Source organism: Papilio polytes, unplaced genomic scaffold (assembly GCF_000836215.1).
Source record: "Papilio polytes unplaced genomic scaffold, Ppol_1.0 DF822400.1, whole genome shotgun sequence".
Taxonomy (NCBI): Eukaryota; Metazoa; Arthropoda; class Insecta; order Lepidoptera; family Papilionidae; genus Papilio; species Papilio polytes.
This window is the reverse complement of record NW_013526804.1, coordinates 753,102-777,248: the sequence shown is the minus strand read 5'-3', so window position 1 is coordinate 777,248 and position 24,147 is coordinate 753,102. Positions and strand designations below refer to the sequence as shown.

At 35.8% G+C, this 24,147-nt stretch overlaps 1 protein-coding gene across 3 annotated transcripts in view; it reads left to right on the top strand.

Moving 5' to 3' along the window:
* Positions 1 to 23,408, top strand: part of LOC106106135 (mushroom body large-type Kenyon cell-specific protein 1) — a 158,466-nt gene extending 135,058 nt beyond the window's left edge. For all 3 annotated transcript variants that reach the window (XM_013286674.1, XM_013286675.1, XM_013286676.1), the window contains 4 exons: positions 6,743 to 6,868; positions 8,287 to 8,399; positions 15,328 to 15,465; positions 19,660 to 23,408. In XM_013286674.1, the coding sequence (XP_013142128.1) occupies positions 6,743 to 6,868; positions 8,287 to 8,399; positions 15,328 to 15,465; positions 19,660 to 20,998 (1,716 nt within the window). In that variant the 3' untranslated portion in view covers positions 20,999 to 23,408. The remainder of the gene's footprint in view (positions 1 to 6,742; positions 6,869 to 8,286; positions 8,400 to 15,327; positions 15,466 to 19,659) is intronic.
* The last annotated feature ends 739 nt before the right edge of the window (positions 23,409 to 24,147 follow it).

Sequence of the window (24,147 nt, the reverse complement as noted above, 5' to 3'; positions counted from 1 at the left end):
CACATACTTTTAAACATCTGGCCAAACATGCAGACTTTTCATCGCACGAAAACATAACCACATACAACAAAAAAAGAAAAACATTTCCATCCATACATCGAGATTTTGTTTGATGACGTGTTACAAAAAGACGATCAACCACCGTACTGCAAACAAATTGTAATTTGTCAGACTTTTGCCGCTGCGTTGATTTTTGTCTCTTGCGCGCAATTCAAAACCTTTGTTGCAAAACTACGTTTTTTCACCGTTGTGCAAATGTTTGTAATGAGCGCCTAGACTTACCGTTTCTTTTAAAGAGATATGGTAACAGATTTTCAAGAAAATATTACAGAAACATCATATTGGTGAACACGTCGAATATGAATGAAGGAATGTATGAAACGCTTCGAGTCGTTCAATGGATACGCCAAGATAATTTTGGAAAATTCAGTCCCCGTTTTACATAGAATATTAAATGTGGATGGGTACAAAGGATAAGAAAGACCGAAAAAAGTAGAGATAGATCATGTGAAAGAAGAAGATATACTTGGGAAAGGAGATAATAATGATATGACGGCTGATAGAGATGTAAGGAACAGCAGCACATACTGTGCCAACCCTCGGTAGAAACAAGAACGAGTCATGTTGTTTTACATAATCTCTTTACGTTAAGGACTGTGGAAATTTCCTTGATCCTCTTCATCTCTTCGAGATTTAATTAATTTATGACCTAATGTTTCAAGCTACGTAAGAAATGGGTTTGGAATTATTCGGGTGACAACTCATGCATGTTTATTAACTGAGCGTAACCAACGGATACTCTGCTCTACGATTAAATACACATAAGAATGCTACAGAACTAGAACGCGAAAAGCGTTAGAGTATAATCATGTTGACTTTGACATTTGCTTGACAAGTCCCCCGTAAGCATATTTATGTTGCATCTGCGTACCCCACTAATTCCTATTCACCCTCCTAACTCGACCTCTCCAATCTAACACATAAGGAATTCGAAACGACAAAAAAACACCATTGTTCTGTAACAAAACGCATTAATAAAAATTCTATTCTAAATTCAAACGGCCCATTAACCGGTTCCCACGGCGGCCATGTTGCTCGTCCGCGGCCGCCATTGGTCGAGGCCACGGCTTAGAATTAGAATGTGTAGACCCCACCATTTGGCGAGCGGCAAATTATGTTGCCGTTTTTTAAATGAGCTCAAATAATGGTAGCAGCTGTTCGTGTCGTCATCGGCCGTTAACAATGGCATTAGAAAAAAAAAGAAAATCACCAGCCACTGTTGAACTCCTGGGAGCCATTTATGTCATATTTGGCCAAAGACCATGAGGTGGACATAATCTGTAGACTTTAAATAAATGATTGCTCTTTGTAAAAATATTTCCAATCCAAGGAATATGAAAACCTAGCTACTATGTGACTAATAAGCCAGACTATCCACAATGAAATTAAACAAGTAGAAATATAAGATCTCAAATTGTGTAATTTCCTAAACGTGCTGATGAAACTTCTAAGAGTAAAAAGAAAACAATTTATACCGCAAATTCCATGAGCATAAAAGACAAAATTCGTCTTGAAAATAGAAATATGGGATAAAATACCTTTAGCAAAAAACACAGTAAAAGCGGCAATCGAAGAGAAATTTCTAGAAACCAACAAGGACCCAACACGACAAACATTGACAAAATTATTTCAACACATTTGTTAACAAATCGAAACGTTATTTTACTCTACAAATCATCAAATAAAATACATTTTTCCTGTTCCCTTTTATGGAATGTAATACCCCGGATGACGTATAGTAGACGCAGGTTTCTTCTAACAGCATTTTTTTCGCTAGCAAAATGTCAGAATTTCCATTCGTTACTGTAATACCAAATCAATTAACTACTACCATATTTGTCCATAACTCGTACTGATACATAAACTACATATAATTTACCATATCCTTTGTTAATCAATTACCTCTATGTTGTTTTTCATTTACAATTACGTGAAATACTTTAAAAATTACATCACATTTTTCTTATTAATCTAACAAAAAAGTACAGATATTACAAAACCTATAGAATTGTGTTTGTTCCACATTAAAAACCTCTTTTGTGTAGTTACCGAAAAAAACGCATTTTCAATAGTTGTATAGAGCATTTCTGTTGTTCCGGTTTTTGTAAAACAAGCGATATTTTTAATGGTCGACTAAAATATCTGTGTTCGCAATCTGTGTTCTACAAAAATGTGTGATCAGCTCAAAAATTTTGTAACAATTGAAAAACGAATTGTTCTTTTTTCAAAAAAAAATCTATAGAGAACCAAAATTTAACTCTAATTAGTAAGAAAAACTCTAATTAGTAAATTGCTGTTTAGTTTAGCAATTCTACGAAAACTTTAAGAATAATAAAATTTTCACAATATGCGTGTTCAAAATTATTACAAATGACTTTAATTTAAAACAGTAAAATACCGTGAAAAGAGTCCAAATGTTAACTTTAAACCACATTAGTCACTTTTTGGCTATTTAGACATTTTGATGTCCATTCGCTAGAGAATCGGAAGACGCATACTTTCAGTCTATCAGAAACACGTATTTAACATTAAATAGAATTAAATTAAATATACACAAACATGTAATAATATAGTATCTTTAAAAAATAAGCAGTTTCTCTCTTAAAAGTTCCTATTTTTGATATCCTTGATTTGTAGTTTAACAAAATATTGGTAAAAATCTAAGTAAGCTCTTAGCGTCATATATTTCCATCTGTGCCTTTTCCCACATACCTTCAAGTCAATTCGTTAGTGCGCAATTGTGCATCTTGTTTCCTTACATAAATATAGTTAGTTTAGTTCACGTGGCGGCTAAACAATCTGTTAGTTAATATTCAAGGTGGACGTGATTAGCAAAACGTCAAGGTGAGCCCAACTGGTCGCTCCGGTGTACTTTTTGTTATATGTATTTTGTTTTTTAGATTCACAGTGATGTAAGTTGCCAGTTATATCTATATTATTTATATTTTCTTTACAAATATTATAAAGAGGAAAGATATGTATTTTTGGATTTCTTTATGTATTGAAATAACTCAGAAATACTGGGCCTATTTAAAAAATTCTTCACCATTTAAAAGCTACGTTATTAGTCAAGATCATAGGCTATATTTTATTTTATTTCACGCGGGCGAAGTCGCAAGCAACAGCTAGTTGTTTATATTATAACTCTTAATATGACATAATAAAAAATCGTATAAAGTATTGAGACGTAAAGAAATAAGTAAGTTATATATTTATTTCGAAACGAAAAACCTCATATAAATAGGTATCTGACGTATTTATATCGTATAGACAAACCGATTATTAGTTTTATTTGAAAAAATATTTAGAAATTCGTATTCTACGGTATTTTCTAAAATACAACTTAACATTCGATATCATTCTCGTTTGCCAGTAACAACTCTTATAAAAAAATAAAAAAAAAAGATTTTCATTTTAATAAAATATGAAGTATTGTGGCCTTTACGGGTTTTAAAAGATATGTGACTTTCTACATACAGTCATTAAGGGATGTAGGCCTTTGTCCCTTCTTCTTTCAACTTATGCTCTGATGCAAAACTGAAAATTTGTTCTCTATACAAAATCCTACTAAAATAGGGAACGCAACAGCGACTGTTCATACGCTCCTCCACACCAAACAATAATATTGTTTGCAATTTCTCTTGTCGACGTCGAAAAAAATATGATCCGAACAAAAACTTTATAACATTATGCGTAACAAATATACTTGGACTACATTTATGATAGCATATTTCAAACAATACTAATGAATTCAAATGGCATAACTGTAAAAATTCTTTGCCTGAATTTCGTCTTATACATGTAATAAAATTGGATTGTCTGCAATATCAAAAGAAAAATTCCAGATTTCGGGAAGATGTAAATATTTGCGTTGCTATTAGTATATTCTGGGTAATCTTCGTAAAGGCTGGGCCGATTTCATCGGGACTCCCACTGGAAGATAGCTGACATGGATAGGCATAGTATAGGCTACTTTATTTAATTTCGCGCTGTCAAAATCGCGTAACGGGTGGTCCAAATTTGCGCTAACAAAGGTTGCGGGCTGCTCGTTTTAAATAAACCTGCCTTAAATCTTGTAAATATAACGCACTGGCTGGTATTTCAGTTTTCAAATTAGATTATAAAATAAAGTATTTCCTTGAGTCGCCGAATACGAATTTTCTCACTTAGTTTCAAAACAAGAAATTTTCCTTATTATTGACGTAAGAATTTGTAAACGGAAAACATTTCGCGAAACGACAGGAAAATTGATTCAAATAAAAAACTAACCTTCAATAGACGATGATGAAAATGACAGTTGAATTGCGTAATACAGATAAAACAGAATTAGATTTATATTAAAACAGATTTTTTAATAATTGTAATAACATAACTAATCTTTGACAAGCTGTGTTCAATTTTTGACCGACTTTCCAAAAGAAGGAGGTACTCAATTCATATGTATATTTTTCTTTTTAGTTGTTAGTTAATTCAAAAATGTAGTAGCTACGGTAACCATGTATCCTTCAAAATATACATGCATTAATAAAAACTAACACATAAAAATACACGATAATTCTTAATTATCCGAATATATGACATTAACCTATAACGTTAACAATCTTTATTTATTCATTAAATTAATTTGGGAACTATTTTTTTTATAATATAAGGCAAACTCGCAAGCGGCCACCTGAATCCACCGAAATGGAAAGCGACCGCTGTCCATAGACATCCGCAATTGCAGATGCGTTACCTACCCTTAATTGACGGAGGAGGAGTAATACTTTACACTGATGATTTAATAAAACGTCATCACGTTCCTAGTAAATTTGACAATCAAGGGAAAGTTCGAAAGTAAATTAATCACTACATTGCATAAAACAAAGTCAACTATAGTAGAGAAATACTAATAGATTTTTCTCGAACAGTCAGTTGTCTATAATGTTACGCAGGACATATCATAATGTTGAGGATTTATGACCAGCTCCTCAAAGACAAGTTCACTATGTAGATCAGGACCGACCAATAATCTTAATAATTATTAATGACTAGCTTTCGCCCGTGACTCCGTCCGCGCAGACTAAAAAAATGCAAGTAGCCTATATGTGTTCTTCCAGACTACCCTCTACATCTATGCCAAATTTCATCAAGATCCCTTTCGCCGTTTATGCTACAAACTCTAACAAACATCTATCTAAACTTCCGCATTTATAATATTATAATATTATAATAGTAAAATAATTTTAAATGTTTCTTATGTGACGTAAAAAAAACACATTTTCATATCAGCAATTGACCCATGCGAACGAACCTGGAGTCGTTAATTTCTATGTAATTTTGTTAATGTTCTTATTAAATTAACATCGTTATCTATTTTCAAAAAAAGACAAACAACAACTGAATATAAAATGGCATCACATATATTTCCCCTGACACGGAACTCACCTTGAAATGCTATTTATGTTTCCTCATCAAACGTGTCACCATACTTTTTTGTTTCTTTTTTACTTTAATTATATTATTCGCATGCAACTATTGTTATGGCCAGTTATTTTCTGATAACTGACATGTTTTATTACACACGTGTTCATTTTTAATCTATCATCTAAAAGTCATATTTTAAACTGTACAACTGAATTACCAATTATTCAGCTAAAAAATTAAATTTAACATAATAAATTAATTAATTGAATTCATTAAAAAATAATACTTTAAGATTGAAATTAATTGAATTCTATAGATTTAAGACTGGCTGGTAAGAAGTCGCCGAATGTATGATTAAAAAAAATCTAAACATATTTAGTCTATGACCAATGCCAGTGTACCACAGAGGCTCTAATTACGAGCATGCTCCGATGTAGAAAGTCTACACGCCGCCAGCACTTTATTACTATATGCTGAATCTAGGTTGAGTGCTTTCAAAATTTCGTTGCCAAAGATTTTTTTATTCATATCTCGCACCTGAAAAATGTTGAGTGATATATTTATAAATTTCTTTAGAAAGAACGTGTGTGTATTTAAATCACTCCATTTTACCATTTTCTTTGCTTAGATTTTTCACGTTTCTAACATAGTAGGGTCAATAATTTACATTTTGAGAAAGTCTTTTTCTATTTCTAACAAGCAGTGATTTCAAAACATTTCAAAATGTATGATATAAAGACGAAATGTGTTCGTAGATCTTGGAAAGTGCCAAATACAAAACATCCTAAACATCCAGTTATAACGTGGGTGCTTTCAAAAGCAGGGTAAATCGGCACTAATTGAGCTAGCGCGCTCTATCCTTCGGCCGCGTCTTCACTTAGGTTAGGTGAAGTCGTGGTCAAGCGCTGGTTTATTTATGTTAAAAAAAATCCTACATCTGGATTTACAAACAATCTTATGATATTCTTCTCATAATACGCCTTACTCTCATAACAGTCCCTGAAAATCTTTACTAAGGGGTCTCTTATTAACTATTGAGTAATTTAATGCAGTATTTAGAAATATTAAGAAAAGTAATCAATAGACGAAATGCCAAAACAATCTTTCAATGAAGAAACAGACTTTCGGACTTTCAAGACATGAACGTTATCGTTCTTTGTGAAAACAAAGTTAGCTATAATTATGTATGGTATTTCGGCAGATGAAATGTCAACATCCACTAGACAGAAAGACACCTTAACTATTGCCCTATTGAAATATCAAAGTTTTGTTACAGAGTCCAGCGTCGGAGTCGGATAGTAGTTCAGTGTCGGGCGCTCGTAGCCCGGCCGCCGCGCCGCCGCTGCTGCAGCAAATGCTGCAGTTACAGCTACAAGCACAGACCCCGCAGGCCATTGCACAGGTAACATAACATACATACTCTTTACACTAAAGGTATTTATCTTTATTGCAATATCCAGCCTTCTCACCATTCAGCCGCATTTAGAGTTTTCCCTTAGTATACGTTAAATTTTTCACTATTGATTTTAAACGCTGCAGCTAAAGTTCTAGAGTTTTCTACTCGTCGTCTAATAAGTCGTCTTTTTTGTTCTATAATCACATTCACATCCTTAATAAATTTTAGAAACTTCAATCTGTCCAGCATATCAAAGTTTAAAAGCATCTTATTACGATTGCTTTTGAAAATATGTAACAGAAAAACAAACTAACATTTAACAAGACATAAATTCTTGTGAAATAACAAATACCTATGTACCAGTACATGGTAATTATAAAATCGCAAAAGCACATACAGTAGGGTCTCCCAGGATGTGTCATTTACAAAACATATGGCAGAGCACAAAGCATTAACGCAAATACTTAGGCATTCGCGTTTCTAACCCTTCTTTGTCTGATGACACGTATGAACGGGGGTGTCGGAGGAAAAAGAGTTGAATCAGAAAGTGGTATTACGCGCTACTTTTGATTCTATAGCTGAAAGATGAACTGAAAGCACCGCCAGCGCAGCACATTAAATGTTTTCATCATTCACTGTAGCGCGATTGGCCACTCCAATGCACACCCTTGATACAGCGCTCGTTTGATTTTAAACTGATCATTTTTTGTTCATAAAATGCACAAATATGCACAATCAGTGCAACTTGTGATTTATTTTTCTTACAATTAATATTCTTTTCAACGATAAAAGATTGAACTTCAACAATTTTAAATTTTAAATCTATATAATAAAAATCCTGCAAAAAATACAAACATCAAACTTTTATTAGAACTGTAATGTTAGGTTTTTAACCATTTTTTTATTTTAATTAATAAATTTGATCGAAACAAACAGTAAGATAATTAAAACGATCTAACTCATCAGACACCCAAAACACCAGGGAAACTGCTTTAGTATTAGGGATATCTTTGATGTCTGATGGTCCTAGTGCTCGTTTGCTATTATTATTGTAAATAAGTGACAAGTATTAGACAAAACTTTAACAGTGGTAAAGCCCGCTTTAACATCTTTGCACGAATGTGCCGGCTTGCCCGGTGCAATACCACGACCACACAGAATGAAATGGAAGCAATTCCGCGTTTTGTCTGATGAGTGTGGTACGGAAGGCTTAATTTTAGTGGTGGAGGAAACGCATAGGAAGGAGAAAAGTTCTCTTTATGTGCGTCTCCTCCTCCGTCAATTAAGAGTAGGCAACGCATCTGCAATCGCAGATGTTTATGGGCAACGGTCGTTTTCCATTTCGGTGGATTCAGGTGGCTGCTTGCTTGTTTGCTACCTTACATTATAAAAAAAAGACTGCCTACATGTATCGGTGTTTGTAGTTCCAGCAGATGCTGGCGGCGCTGGCGGCGTTAGGCAGCGGGCTTGTGCCGCCGCCGCTGCCGCAAGCCTGGCTTATACAGCGACTCGCCCAGACCAGGCAACAACCAGACAGGTATGTACACAATAGTGCTGGTTTTAGACTAAATAGCGCCTTGGAGGAGATATCTAATGCGTCCTCTTTTTATTTACTGCTAGCTGATGCTCGAGACTCCGTCCGCGTGGAAATAAAAATAATAATAATAATATGTGTTACTCGCTGATAACGTAGCTTTTTAATGATGCAGGAATTTGAAATCGGCCCAGTACTTTTTAGTTATTTCAATACGTAAAAAAATAGAAAAATCCAAATCTATACAATTTATAATATTAATACAGACTAGCTTTAGCACGCGACTAGCATCAGTTCGGTGTTGAATCTTTCGTGGTAAAATAAAGCCACGGAACAAAACACGGTGTACTAATAAATATAAAAAGGGTGAAAGACGTAAAAGGCATTGCATTCTTACAGTAAAATCTGTTAGATTTAGCTTTGATTAAGTAGAAGAGCCCCTATTGTATTAGACATGAGAACGAATAACGATTGCTAATATGTTTTAAATATTAATAAAGATCGCTCCGTTTACACACACAGAAATAGACTTTTAAAAATTTACTTATGTCAAAAAGACTTGGAACTTTCCAAATCAGTTAGCAGAATTTAGAAAACAATCCACCTTTCTAATTTGTTATTTTTTCCTTAGCTTCATAATGATAGCTATGAGAAGGCTATGTGGTCAAAGACATGGTTACAATGTAACAAGGGGGCAATTATGGTCGATGACTTCAGCAGATGTGCATGGCAAAGACATTGCTCCTTCCGTAACACGTTAGACATTAAAAATAATTTTTGAAATGAAACTTCTTTGTCAGTTTTGAATTTAGAACACGACACGTTCGTGTAATTCGTTACATGAAAGAGATAGAACATATAGTTTATAGGAGGAGTAAGTGAGCAAGGTAGATGACACTTCTACTTCAAGCATTTTTTAATCTTTTGTAAGTTTTTTGCAGTTTTGTGAGAATCTAAGTTCGTTGATATCAAGTTTAGTTCTTTTAAATTTTACAATTGCTTATTCTCTATGAGTTACGTGTTATGGTTTTTCTTTTGGTAGTACAAAATTGTGCTTTGCATATTTTATTGCATGTTAACAAAGCAATTCAAAAGAATGTCGGATTCTATGCAAACCTTCTTATATTTCGCCCTATCTATTGTTTGCGGTCTAGTTGTTGACCTTCCGAACGTTGGGTTTTAAAGCTATTTTATTATGCAGACCTAGCCCTAGTTAAAATACACAAAACTAGACGCAGCCCGCATTTGTCCTTATATAAAACCGGTTTGAACCGGTTCGGACCGGTCTCGGCTGTCACCTATGTCGACCTGACTCGATTGAGTGAATAATCGACATCTTTCAAATGGGGCTTCCTTGTAAAATCGATAATAAATTGATGGTATTTTACATAAAGTGATAACATGGCTACTGAGGCTAAGCGCTTTAAACTGTCAGCATTACCCATACTTAGGACAACACGTCGAATAACATTATTTCGTAGTGCGAGTTTACGTGAGGATCAAATTGTTTCTGTTGCAATTTACGTGTTAATTAAGTACTTCTTAGCGTAAATCAACTGCCATTTTGAAATTACGTCATAACCAAATGCTGCTCATTGAATTAACGTGCTAATAATGTTCAAAAAGTAAATAAAATACGTAAAACATGTAATTAAGGAATGAAAATCTTTAAAGGCATCCCCTACTCAATATCATGTTAGGCAAAAACCACAATTTCCACGTATTCAGCTGTTCCCAGACCTTCCATTCGCAAGTTTTTTTCGCTAGAGTTAGCAGAAATACATTTTTACATAAAAAATATAACGTATTCTATAAGCTACCAGAATCATGTCTGCCCATTTATAACTCAAGAATTACAAGTGTCGCTGTAAAACTGTGAAAAAAAAATTCGTTCCCCGTATTCATCCTATTCATTACCTCATGCTGCGACTTCGCCAGTCAAATTAATAAATACCTAGTTAGTTCTTTCATAAATTGCCTGTAAATAAAATTACGTAGTAGCATAGCTTAGTGTAACAGTTTTCCCTATACCAACCTTGGGATTATCAACGAATCTGCAATGCTGGTTGTTAGCATTTTATGAAGCCCGCTTGCTTATAAAAAAAACTTTTACTATTTCTACGTCAATATGTCGGATAAATTTGTTTTCAAATTTTTTTATCAATAACAAAGATTACTACTACAAAGTTTAGTAAGTTTTTTTTTCGTATATTTATATATTATATATTACATTTAACCGTCACCACCGGAGATACAGGAATTGTCATTAATTTGTTTAAGTCAAAAGTTTAAATAATTTATGCTGAATTTCTGAAGTTTTCTGAAGCTATTGTTCGCGTAAAATTAAAAACAAACAAAACTAAGTAGCCTATGTATTCTTATAGACTATCATCTACATCTATGCCAAATTTCATTACGATCCATTCAGTTGTTTAGGCTACAAACTCTAACAAACATCCATCCTTCCATCTAAACTTTCGCATTTATCATATTAACCTATAAAGCTATGTATAACTAGTGATTCATTAGTGTTAGTTGACTTTTGTATCAACAAAGGAAAATTCAAGTTACGCAGTTCGGAAACGCTTATATGAATTTATCGAACAAAAAACATTAACGAATAGATAAACATAGCTGAGAAACCGGCCATTATTGATGAAGATGATGTATTTTGCTTTGCTGACAACGAAAATCGCGTTTAAAATTTTTTTGTCTGTCTGTCTATCTGTCCGCAAGCCGCGTTTGTTCCGGGTAACCTCTGAAACGGCTGGGCCGATTTCAACGAGACTTTCACTGGATTGTAGCTGACATGAAGAGGCATATTATAGGTTACTTTTTTTTAATTCTGCGCTGCTAAAATGGCGTAAATTGTAGTCCAAATTTGCGTTAACTCGTGTCAAATTATTAGCCATTGACATAGTTTTTAAAACAATATAATCATTAAAATATCAATGGTTGTGGAACTTAGCGTACACATACGAATACTAGCGTCAATTTGTAATTTAAATACGAAAACGTCGCCATTGTTCTGTTCGCCTTGCCAATGCCACCGCGGCGATAATTACAATCAGTGGGTTTTCATTTGTTTTCATTGTACCATTTTGGGTTATACAAGTCTCCTATACTCTTACGACTATGTGTAAAAAATTCTCGCATGTACTTTCTTCGAGACTAGCTTTTGCTCGCGTCCGTCCCCGAAGAATTATAACAAAAAATCTGTTATCAATGGAGCCTACGTTACTCACTGATAATGCAGCTTTCTAATGGAAAAAGTATTTTTGAAATTAGTTGCAATAATACAAATAGTTCCGCATCTACATCTTTATCTATACTAATATTACAAAGAGGAAAGATTTGTATTTTTGGATTTCACTTTCTAAAAGGAGCTACGAAATTCGTCGGTATTTTTTTTGATTTCTTCGTCAATATTTGTATATCAATTTTTATCATACTAAACTTATAGCTTATAGCTTATTCGTAATCATATCTAACTATCTATGGCCTCCAAGATATCTGATGTTATAGTCGAGGACGTTAATTTCCTTCCCATTTCAGTAAAATATCTTGACGCTGACAATTCAATAAAATATATCTTACATCACTTATATCTCTCATAACATAATCTGTTGTATTTAAGACTAAATTGGCAGTGAATTTAATTCTTTGAATAATATCGGTTATTGTCTATAGCACTCGTCAAAACAGATGTTTCATTGAAAGCAATCAGTGCGCCTTAGTGCAAACTACACGTGTACAGGTCTCACCCCCCTCTCCGCTCGGAGCCGATTCTCAAAGCGGATGCGCCGACAATCTAAGATCCGCTGGAGGGAACCGTGTTTCGGATAAATAATGTTCACTCCTTTTGCCTCGGTAGAGAAAGCACAATCGTCATACAAGTTGACCATAGTTTGAGATTTTCTAGGACATAAACGGCAACTAATTAAAGAGGCTAAATTTTAATGACTTGAAGTTAATTTAGTTTTGAGTGCTTTTTATGATTAAAGAAATGATTTTCATAAACTGTATACGTTTTGATTGAAAATTGTAAGCTGGGTATATAAAATAAACGAAATCTCTTTAAGTATATTCTAAATTTTCATAATTACATAAACGTGTAACTATTGTGTAGATAACTAATTCAATTACAAAATTAAACCTGAATCATTTATTTTTAAATTCATATCATCATCATCTCCTTATCCTACTCCCGTAGTGGCGCAACGGGTTTTTGTCCTCCACATAACTCTATCATACGTCATCTCAGTCATCACTCCCTTTTTGATCATGTCACCTTTTACACAATCCATCCATCTCTTTCTAGGTCTACCTCTACCGATGTACCCTTCCACACTCATAACTAACGTTCTCCTTGTAACATGCGACTCATCCCTCGTCATAACATGTCCATACCATGTTAATCTTTTACTCCTTACCTTCTCTACTACGGGGGCCACTCTCAAACTTCCTCTAATATACTCATTTCTTATCTTATCCATTCATGTTACTTTTAAATTCATATACGCATTGAAAAAAACTACTAGGAGGATTTAGAAAATTCTTACACCATTAAAAAGCTACGTTATCAGTTAGTAACATCGGCTATTTTTAATCCTACCATGGATGAAGTCGCAAGCCACAGCTAGTTTTTCAATATATTACTTAAAATCTTTATCAATACTGATATTATTTTATCGCACCAGCTATTGTAATCATAAAAACATATCATTAAATAAAAAAACAAATCCACTTTACCCTACTTTTTCCATTACAAGTATCTGTTCAACACAAAATACACAACTCTATATTTACAGCTTGTTAAAATTTTCTACGACATCGAACTTTTTGAACAAGAATTGTGAAGTTACTATACAATAAACATCTCGTCGATTTTATATTCAAATGGAATAAACATCGTTCATTTTTATTATTATGGGAAGTCTCGTATAAGATTATAACTTATGGTAGCACTATGCGATATCTGTGCACCTGCCTTATAGGTAAGAAAGCGGGTATTGTAAAGACGTTCACTATATTATTGGAGAATTAAATGACATCGATATGGTATTCGTAAATCTCTTAAATAGAATGAAGACGTAAATCTACAATACTTTATAGTTATTTTATTGATTTTGTATTATATTTAAGTAGTTTATTTTAAATTATTAACTTAGATACTTGATACACTTGACAGTGGTAGTGCCCGCTTTAACATCTTAGCACAAATGTGCCGGCACGCCCGGTGTAACACCACGACCACACAGAAGACATGCTTGAAATGGAAGCAATTCCGTGTTTCGTCCGATGAGTGTGGTGCCGGAGGCCTAATTTAAGTCCTTTTCTCTTTACCACCCTTTTCTTATAAGGAGAGGATGGAAAGGGGAAGTGGATTTGACGGTAGAGGACATGCATAGGAAGGGGCAATATCCTCTTTATGTGCGTCTACTCCTCCGTCGAATAAAGGTAGACAACGCATCTGCGATCGCGGATGTCTATGGGCAGCGGTCGCTTCGCAATTTTGGCGGATTCTGGTAGCCGCTTGCTCGTTTGCCACCTTATGTTATAAAAAAAAAATGAGTTAAGTATAGACTAAAAGAAAACCTTAATTTGGTCAAACGTCTCGGAACATTAATATCAAGCTTGTTTGTACAAGAAATTGCATAACTTGTATTTCAAACACAGAATATGTCGCAAGAAGCAGACGAGTCTGCAACTATACAATAGTGTTTCACGCCTTTTGTCGCCGTCGGTTGGGCTTCCACACTATTGAAATACGTTTCGTTTGCAAATTCAAAACAGAACATTTAAACAATACTATACAAGTTTGAACAGTCAAATTCAAAGATATATTCAGACATGCAAATGGAAATAACAAGGTAAAAGTTTTGTTCGTTTAATTAGGAATTGCGTAATATTTGCGACAATCTCAAATAAATCCTACTCATATTATAAATGCGAAAGGATAGATGGATGGATGGGTGTTTGTTTAGAGTGTGTAGCCTAAACTGCAGAACGAATCTCGACGAAATTTGCCATACTTAGATGTAGTGGATATTCTGGAAGAACACATAGGCTATTTAGTTTTGATTTTTTAATTCCACACGCACAGAGTCGCGGGCGAAAGCTAGTTTATTAATAAAATAAAAAAGTGAACATAGAAAAATGCAAGTATATTTAAAACTATAGTTATAACTGTTAAATAAAAACTGTTAACTCATAATCAAATATCAGTTATTTACGGCGACAGAGGAGATGATGATGGATAGATAGAAAAATTATGTATCTTTATTTATTAGGTTTCTTTGAATTAAAAATTATTTTTTCTATTATTGGTCAAATACACCTCATCTACAAGATTCCTATATTAATTGTACCAAGATATTCCTGATCGACATCTCTGTTCATCGGTATCAGAACATTGTACATAGACGTATCTGAAGACATACAATGTCTCTCAGATTCAGACCAGACGTACATTGTTGAGCGAATCTAGAATACAACCATTATCTTAAGAACAAACATCTCAGAAGCGTATTCGAAATGTTATATCGAAAACCTGTTGCACGCTCTATTTGTGTGAGACACTCTTGTTTTATACCTTAATTTTACTTTAATGGTGTCAAAATCTTTTTATAATGTTTAATTCGATACTACTAAGAGCGGGCGCACACCTTTGACTAAACTATCGCACAACTGTTTAGTTGCACAACTAAAGAGTCAGTAGTGTATGCACTATAATCTCATAGGGATCAATGCGGGACTAAACAGTTGTGATGTAGTTTAAGTGCGTACTCTCAAAAAACTAACAATATTCATGTTGTAAATTAACGGATTACATAACTTAGAATCGAAAATTTAAAAATTCAAGTCAAAGCTAAAAATTGTATTACAAGCGTATAAGTGAATAGAATTCCTAACTCTGGTCTTTTTGTAGGCTGGCTGAATGCGACAAGCCGCCAGCGCCGACCTCATCGCCGATATCGGCCGAGCAACCGCTGGACCTGAGCGCAAAATCCACGTCCAGCACGAGCGGCACCCCGCCCCCGGACCACAATAACTTGGATAATTCCAGGTGAGACAATATATTATACTATTCAAACTTTATGGCCGCTTACAATACATAGCTATCGCCATAAGTACGACATAGTTGGGAGCAGAGGATAAACCTCTGCGGAATTTCACGGAACCCTCAGTGGATCTAATTGGCACATAGATATGGCAACATGCGCTGATATAACCACGAGTCACCACAAAATTTTTTTCTTATAATACTTGTACTGATATACTGATATACGCTACGCTATCCATTTTAATATAGATAAAAACTGAAATAAACTATCGTGACTAAAGTATTAGTAGCCTAATTTTATTTTCGAATTAAACCTCTTTTTGTTGCAATTTAAACATAGCAAAAAATATCGGTCACAGAAACGGAGCGAAATAGCAAATTAGGCGATGCGGTTCTCCGATATAAGTACGTGGGTAGGTGAAATTTACATCAAATTAAGGTCACACGTTGCTAATGGTCAATCCATTTAGCAAAAGTTTAGTTAAATTAAAAGCAATATGACTGCGTCCTTCTGTTTTTACATGAGTTATCAATTTAAGTAAAGTACAGTCGCATACAAAATGTAACATTATGTACAGTCACGGAAAACATTACAGTCAATATTTGTGTTAATACTTTTAAACAAATCATATAATTGTAACTAGCGATATCAACATAAACACTCAGAGCTAGAGATCCCAACAGGATGGCGAGTTATTCCAATACGGCTAATGACATTGACAGCTGTGAGATAGGGACGCGACGTCTATGTCGATAATGTAGTGATGCGCCAATCCTCCAGCGTAGTACTAATTTTCTTCTTAACAATACATATTGCTATCATAGTTCTGTCAAAGAGTATGAAAGGGATGACAATATACACAAAAACACAGCAACGTAACTCTCCACTAGCATACTTTATTTTGAGAACACATGAGGTCGAAGTCACCATCGATTTGAGTTAAAAACTGTAAGTCAGAATTAGTGTATCATTTTATATCAACAATGTCCCTGGTAGAAGGTAATGAGGGCCTTTGTTCCTGGTAGCCGGGGGCATCAACTATCAACACATATCGCATTAATGCTGTAGCTATTCAAAAGGAAACTAACAAATAAAAGGCGCCATGTTTGAGTAGGGCTGTCGGTTAGCATTTGTATAATTATCTGCTTTTGTTTTTATTAGGGAAGGTTTTGACGCAGTATTCCTTCCATAATGCTCATTAGGCAGTTTGGCCTGAGGCCTTTTGAGGCACCTCCCTATTTTTTTTTCTCTCCCTTGTTCAGAAATTCGCCCGCGAAACGGCCGGGGAAGTCGTTAATTGAGGTTAGAAATGTACAAATAGTATTACAATATTTCTTTGTTGTATGATAATTTTTTATATTTTTTAAAATGATAATATAGTGTTGACCACTGCTTCTTAGGAGTATTTACTCTTCTATAAAAAGTTTCCCATTATAGACCGAAATTCTAACCTTAATAACCTAAACATTCACGCTAAAACTATCCGCAAAAGAACTATTTTACTAAACTAAACAAATTATCTGTATTAATTCGAAAAATATAGATGAACACTATTTACACGAGTATTAACCCATTGACTATCGCTGTCTAACTTTTACCTTTTACCTTATGTTGTTTTGAATTTCAACTTTGTTATCTATACTTCTATACTATTATAATAAAACGTAAACACACACTTCTTTGTTGCTTAGGATGTCAGCAATTACACTTACGTCCCGCTTTAGGCTATATATTTTCACGCCATTAAACTTAGGGGATAAACATTTTGGATAAAAACCCTAATGTGGGAAAGAGACCATAAGTTGCTGCCAACATCAAGAAAGCAAGGTTGCACTGGTTTGTCATCGTCATGTCATTTTGACAATTTTGACAATTTGATACATGTAAACAACAAAATAAAATTTTCAAAACTCTATGCGGATGAAGTCGCATGGGAACAGCTAGTTAAAACATAATCTTTATATTAACATATTGAGGTTAACGTCATATATTTATTGAACATATGTTCCAATATCGTTTAAATTTCCTTTTCCGTATGTTCACTTCGATTGAACAACAATAAAACAAACATTTTATGATAACGACACAGAATCATTGCAATAAGCAATGCGTTTGTTAGGGAAATCACAATTCTCCATGGTCAGTAGTCATAGACCATATATTGCCCATAACATGGCAACATTTGAAATGGTCGCGTTCAAACTTCCTATTGTAACATAGCACTGGGATTATACAAACAATGCTCAAGTGAACGCACCCATTAAACTGTGAAAACGAAACTGAGCGATCGACTTCGGGGTCAATGCACCTTTGACAGGTGGCGCCATGATGGATTGTAATGTTTTATGGCACTCGGTGTTATGTTTTTATGTAGTGCATATACGCATGCCATTATAGCCACTGCTTATATACATTAGGAAATAACGCCATTGTTAATGCCTGCACTATACACATATCTTACTACTCTAAACTAGTTAAACAACAAGGACTTTATCTAAAGTTTTTGAAATGAAGCAAAATTGTCATTACTCAAATATAACCTATCTATTTGTATTTATCTATGTATGTACGCCACTTGAAGTATATTCATAAATATATTTCATGTCAAAGAACTCATGTGTATCGAACAATGTCAATGCTCCTAGCTATGAAACAAATTGCGAAAGAAAACGTTAGCTTATCAGACGGACAAACGAGTTTTTTATTTAACCATGATTCATTATTAGGGATCGGTTAGACATTTTATCGTTAAAGTTCATAAACATCAAATCGATCATTTAATTGTAAGAAAGTAATAGAGAATTAAAAAAACAAGCCAGATTAGATGCGCGGAAGAAACAAATCAAAATAAACGTTAATACAGTAGTTACCTCAATTAAAGTTCAAGGGTAACACAAAATATTTTAAGTTATATAGGTTTTATGTTATCAAGGGTCTATGTTATAGAGGTTTTAGGCTCTGATAAGAAGGGAAAATATTATTTTTTGAAATTATAGAGGTTTTTAAGTTACCGAGGTTTGATTTATCGAGATTCTGCTGTATAACCAAATTACACTATACCATTCCAACACTTTTAACATTGTTTAAAAGGCTCTCGGTTGTAACATTCATATATCTTTGCATTAAGAGTATATCAGTGATTGCACGTAGTTATATCGTTCAATTTACATGCTCAATACCAGGACATCGTAAGATTAGGATATTTCTAAATCCTTCCAACACTTTACTGAATAAAACATTTACAAAACGATTCACGTCATCAAGAACAATGTCTCAACATCGTCGTTATAAGTACACGATAGCCCAATCGATAACTGAATAAATTCATTCGACGGGCCCGCGATGTGGGTCGCATGACTCGCCAAAACAAATAAAAATGCAGCGATAGTCGCCCGGTGCATCGACCTTGCATCCTCGCCGCGGACCCTGACCACACCACGCGAAAATATTTCCTACCACCATGCAATAAAGACTGCAATACCGTATCAATAATATAGAAAAATAAGAAAGTAAAACCTAAGATGAAACTAAAGACGAATGCCGATCGACAATTTATTTTCAACCGTATTTTGCGGAGCATAAAGTTTATTTTTTAAAAATCAAAGTCGGGAAATAAAAGACGAAAGGAAAAGATAAAGATGCATTCATAGCCAGTCCGTTATCGGTGAGTCCAAGAGTAAATATTTCGCATTTCGCTTATCTCTGGTTTAATACAGACCGTTTTGAAACGTCGCGTTTCGACGACCGCCCGATTGCCGGCTGTTGACCTAGATTGTTTTCTGATTCATTTCACTCGGCCTGTACGTAACATTTGCGTTCCTTAGATAAGATTAGGAAAATGTTTGCTATGTCGCGAAATATTTGCTACTTACGATAATGACATTTCTACTCTACTTTTGAAGAACTTCAGATCTAATTTCATCTTCTTAAATCTTTATCTTAATCAAATAGACACAGACAATACCAGCTTCTGTGAATGATGCCTAACATACTTAAGCCAGGACACGTTTAAGGTTCATTATGGTTCATTTATTGATCGCGACTTTAATCCATATCTTCTGCAAAATTTAGTTCTTAAGTTTTTAAGTCTCCATAACATTAATAGACGGTTTCAACTTTCGAAACTAAACAAAGTTTTTAACTCAGTTTTCAGCCTCTCACAGAGGATTTTGGTCTCAAATTCCAATTTGTTTCAGATTAAAACGCTCGGTGACGGACAACGCTAACAACGTATCGCGGCGGACGTACTCCGAGGAGGAGCTGCAGTCAGCACTGCGCGACATCCAGTCGGGTCGACTGGGCACACGCCGCGCCGCTGCCCTCTACAGGATACCGCGCTCCACGCTACGCAATAAGATCAACAAGTGCGGCATCCCCACCGACCCGTCGCACGACTCCGACCCCGACAGCGAGCCCGAGCGAACCGACTCACCACCTTCCGTTATACTCAAGATACCCACCTTCCCGCCACCGGACGAGAAGAGCCCGTCCCCCGCGACGCCCGTCACCCCCATCACCCCGCTCATACCCCCGCCCCAGCCGACGCTCAACCAGGCCTCGCAACTTCTCCTCCCGTCGGTCTTCGCTGACCCACCCTCTACCCAACATCTATTTACATCCCTTAGCGACGTCATAGCTAAAAGTATCAGTCAGAAATTCCAGCAGCCTCTAGAGAGGCCGCCGCAACCCGACCTACCCTTCATGCGCGCGCCCGACAGGCACGTGTCGGTCATAAAGACGCCACCAGACAATCAGAGGAATTACCCGGCGCCGAGTAACTCGCGCGCCGCTACCAACAACAACGGACAACCGGCGGCCGGCGGAAAGGGCACGCGCCCCAAGCGAGGCAAATACAGGAACTACGACAGGGACAGTCTCGTCGAGGCGGTGAAAGCCGTGCAGCGGGGGGAGATGTCGGTGCACAGGGCGGGTTCCTACTACGGCGTACCCCATTCCACTTTGGAGTACAAAGTGAAGGAGCGACATTTAATGCGGCCGAGAAAAAGGGAGCCAAAGCCGCAGCAGGAAGCAAAGCCGCAACCCAAACCACCGCCGAAGCCTCCAACTAAACCTTTCACGAACGGGCTCAATGGGCCAGAAGCCTATCCTTCGGGGTACCCGTTCTGGGCGGGGGGGTTCGCCCCTCCACCAGCACCAGACCTCTACGCCTCTCACATGATGAGGCGATTGCGCGACGAAGCGCCGCCTGCGAACGGATCCTTCCTCGAGGGTATCATAAGGTCGAGCCTGGAGAGACCGCTGATCCAGCGGCTGGCGGAGCCACGGGCGCCGATGGCGACGAGCGAGGCACCCAGTCTGCTGCGGCGGCTGGCTGGCGAGCCCGAGGAGCCGCCGCCCGCGCGTCGGCCGCGTATCGATAGCTCGGACCGGCAGCTGGCGGCAGAGATGCGTGAGGCGGTGCAGCGGCTACGTGCCGACAAGCTGCGGCCGCGCAATGGCACGCCCACGCCGCCTGCCGGCTCGCCGCCGCCGCTGCCGCCCGCCGCGCCGCCCGCGCCGCCCGATCACGTGTAGACTGCAGCCGAGGCCGGCGCCGGGCCCGCGGGCTCGGGCCGCGCGACGCCGCGACGCCGCGATCTCCTCAGTCTTTGTGATAATTACTATAAAGTACATTCCGTTGGCGAGACGCGTCGCAACTTCGGTGTCGGTGTGCCTCCATTATGGCTTTAGTGCAATAGTTGCGAGTTTCCGTGTATACTGTTATAGTGACAATAACTATAGTTTTATCCGACTCGACCGGTTTTGGTTTGCGTTCGTTTTCACTGCTAGCTTCTCCCCTTCCCCCTCCCCCTGACAGCTTCCCGCCGCCGCCGGCCGGCGACTCTCACCGCTCCACACACGATACGTATCACCAAATATCACAATAGTTACCTTAACTCACGACCGGTTCGATATAACCACAGCTTTACTAATGCAATATCACAGTAAAATAGTCTTTACACCCCATACCCATGCCGTTTTGGCCTTCGGGATGACGTCACTTGCGTCTTCTAGTGCCATTCCGAATACGTCTCTCGCTTCTCTACAAAAACATCGATTCAATAAGGCTTTTAGATTACTCTATTCTAAGTTTTGTACAAGATTTCTTTTATCAGCTTCTTTTTAGGCTGAGAAAATCAGAAAATACAACTAAGGTTAGCGCCTATTTGTAGAGATGGGAGACATCAAACGAATGCCGCTATAAGCGCAACCGACAGAAGGTTGTCCAAAATTTCTCCCAAAATCCGAAAAGCCTCGATTTTTGACCTTGTTTTTAAGTGAAAGACAACCAAAAGTTAATGTTATAAAATCAACTATTTAAATATTTTTAAGTAATAAAAAATTGTAACAAATTAATTATACGCTAGCTATGAGTGTAACGTTATCGATTTTTAAGTGAACTATCGCATATTTTGTGCGGTGTTTTTATAATTAGATAGGTAATATATTGAATGAAATGATTAGCTGTTCGGGGCTATCTCTGTCCCCGTCTGCCGCGGGGCGAGCGAGCGGGACGGCGACAGTAGGGATGCGCGGATGTCTGCAGAGCCTCGTATCGATATGTTCGGACTTATGTGCAATTATTATTTTGTAAAAAAATAGTAATTTAAACTGTGTCTAAGCTAACACGTGGATTTCCATATTACTAAATGTGATATTTAGGTATTATAAATGCGGTTTGCTTCTAGACCTAGGGCATCTTCGGCCCCACCATGGTATATACACGGACGTACATCGGTACATCTAGTAAACTTATATATTTTATGTACTATTATTGTATCTTAAGAAAATATATTCTTATTTTTCATGGTCCAAGTTTTAAATGTTTTATCGACTATACAAAAATATGGATAATCACTATTATATTCTTGTCGACTTTAAAATTATAACTAGCACAAAAATCTTCAAAAAAAAAGTATCTTCAAATTTGTGGAATTTTTTGGTGTTCAATCGAAAATATATTACGGAGGGATGAAATTGAAAAAAAAATGTATACGCTCTCCCAGATTAAATTTAGGTAAAATCTATTTGGATAAAAAATATCATACGATTACTTATTGTAAGTTACGTGTTAATGTACGCCTCATGGAAATTAAGAAGTCTTTGTATTGTGTATGTAATTAAAATATACATATATTATATACAAGTTAAAAAGATTATTGTCGTACATTTCTCTTCAGAGACCATGAGTATGGCTTGCATTCGACATTCCGACATAAATTCTATACCGAGTAGACTGCGCGAAAAAAGACAATCTGTATAAAATAAAATTTAGGGCAAGGAAAAAATTTAAAATATCGCGATTTTTTTTAATCATCAAATAAATAATAAACTGCGATTTATTTTACAAATATGGACGCAGCTGATTTTGTGGTTTTGTAATTACCAAAAAATAAAATATACAAATAAATTATATTCAAATCAAAATACATATCCAATGACGTCATGTCAAATGCAAGTTTAAAAGATAACAAAAGAAAAATTTTTATATTCGAAATTTTAAAACTAGTCGATAGCATGTTGCTCATTACTATTTGCTTTCTGTTTGTAAAAATTGAACTATTTTTAATCTAAGCATTTAGTACTTGTATATGTTTATTGCATTTATAAATATCAAAGATTTACAATACATAAATTGGCCTTTCGCTATATACTTACCATGTATAAGTATTAAAAATGAATGTCAGATATTTCGTGCTTGCATGAAATATAGCAAATAGAAATTAATATTTATTTAAACCATTATAATTGGGATATTTGTAAATTTGTATATTTGGAGAATAATATTAATTTATTGGTCTCTATATGTATTGAAATCTTTGATGATATGTATACTTTTGTACTGAATAAAAAAACAATTAAATTCCATTGTCGTGTCGAACGCCCCACCAGACCGCATTTCAAACGTCAAAAATTTAAAAATCGAACAACATTTAATTCTTTTAATTAATACGTACACAAATCTGTGTGTTATGCCTGACATTTGTTGCTAGCTTAAAAAATGGTTATTTTGTGTAAGTTTGTACAGAAATAATAGGATGGGACAAATTGCAAAGAGAATTTAGCTATTAAACATTCCGTTTAGAATGTTATTAGATTTTTTTTATAATTATAATATAAAATATTTTTCGCATCGGGAACAAATCATTATGTTGTTTTAATCTTATTTTGTAACGTTAGTTAATTTTTAAGTGGCTTTATTTTTAAATAACCCTATATATGGATTATATTATATTGAGATGTTTAACATGTCATTGTTTTTGTGCAAAGCGTTTGTGGGTTTCAATTCCCGGTATAAAAAGAGAGTTGCGACTGATATGTAGTAGAAAATTGCCAAGTGCCCAGCACTGCGCCGGTCTGTACAAATGGTATAAGCCGCCTTTACAAGTTTAATGTTATTGACAGTGATCTCCTAACTGGCCACAAACACAGTTTCAACTTGCAACCTTTTTCATATTTTTAAAAATTTAAATACTTGAATAGGACTGAGAGAATTTTTTTTAGACAGGTAATATTTTTCTTTTTAACACATTATTGGCTTGAAAAACAAAATCCTACGAAACCTCAAAGCTTGAAATCCTATCTTTTTGGAGAGATCACTGGTTTATTAGTGAATCGTTTTTATTGTATATTGTTCGATCATTTTTCCACATAGTTTTAAGAATTTTAGTTAATATTGTAGG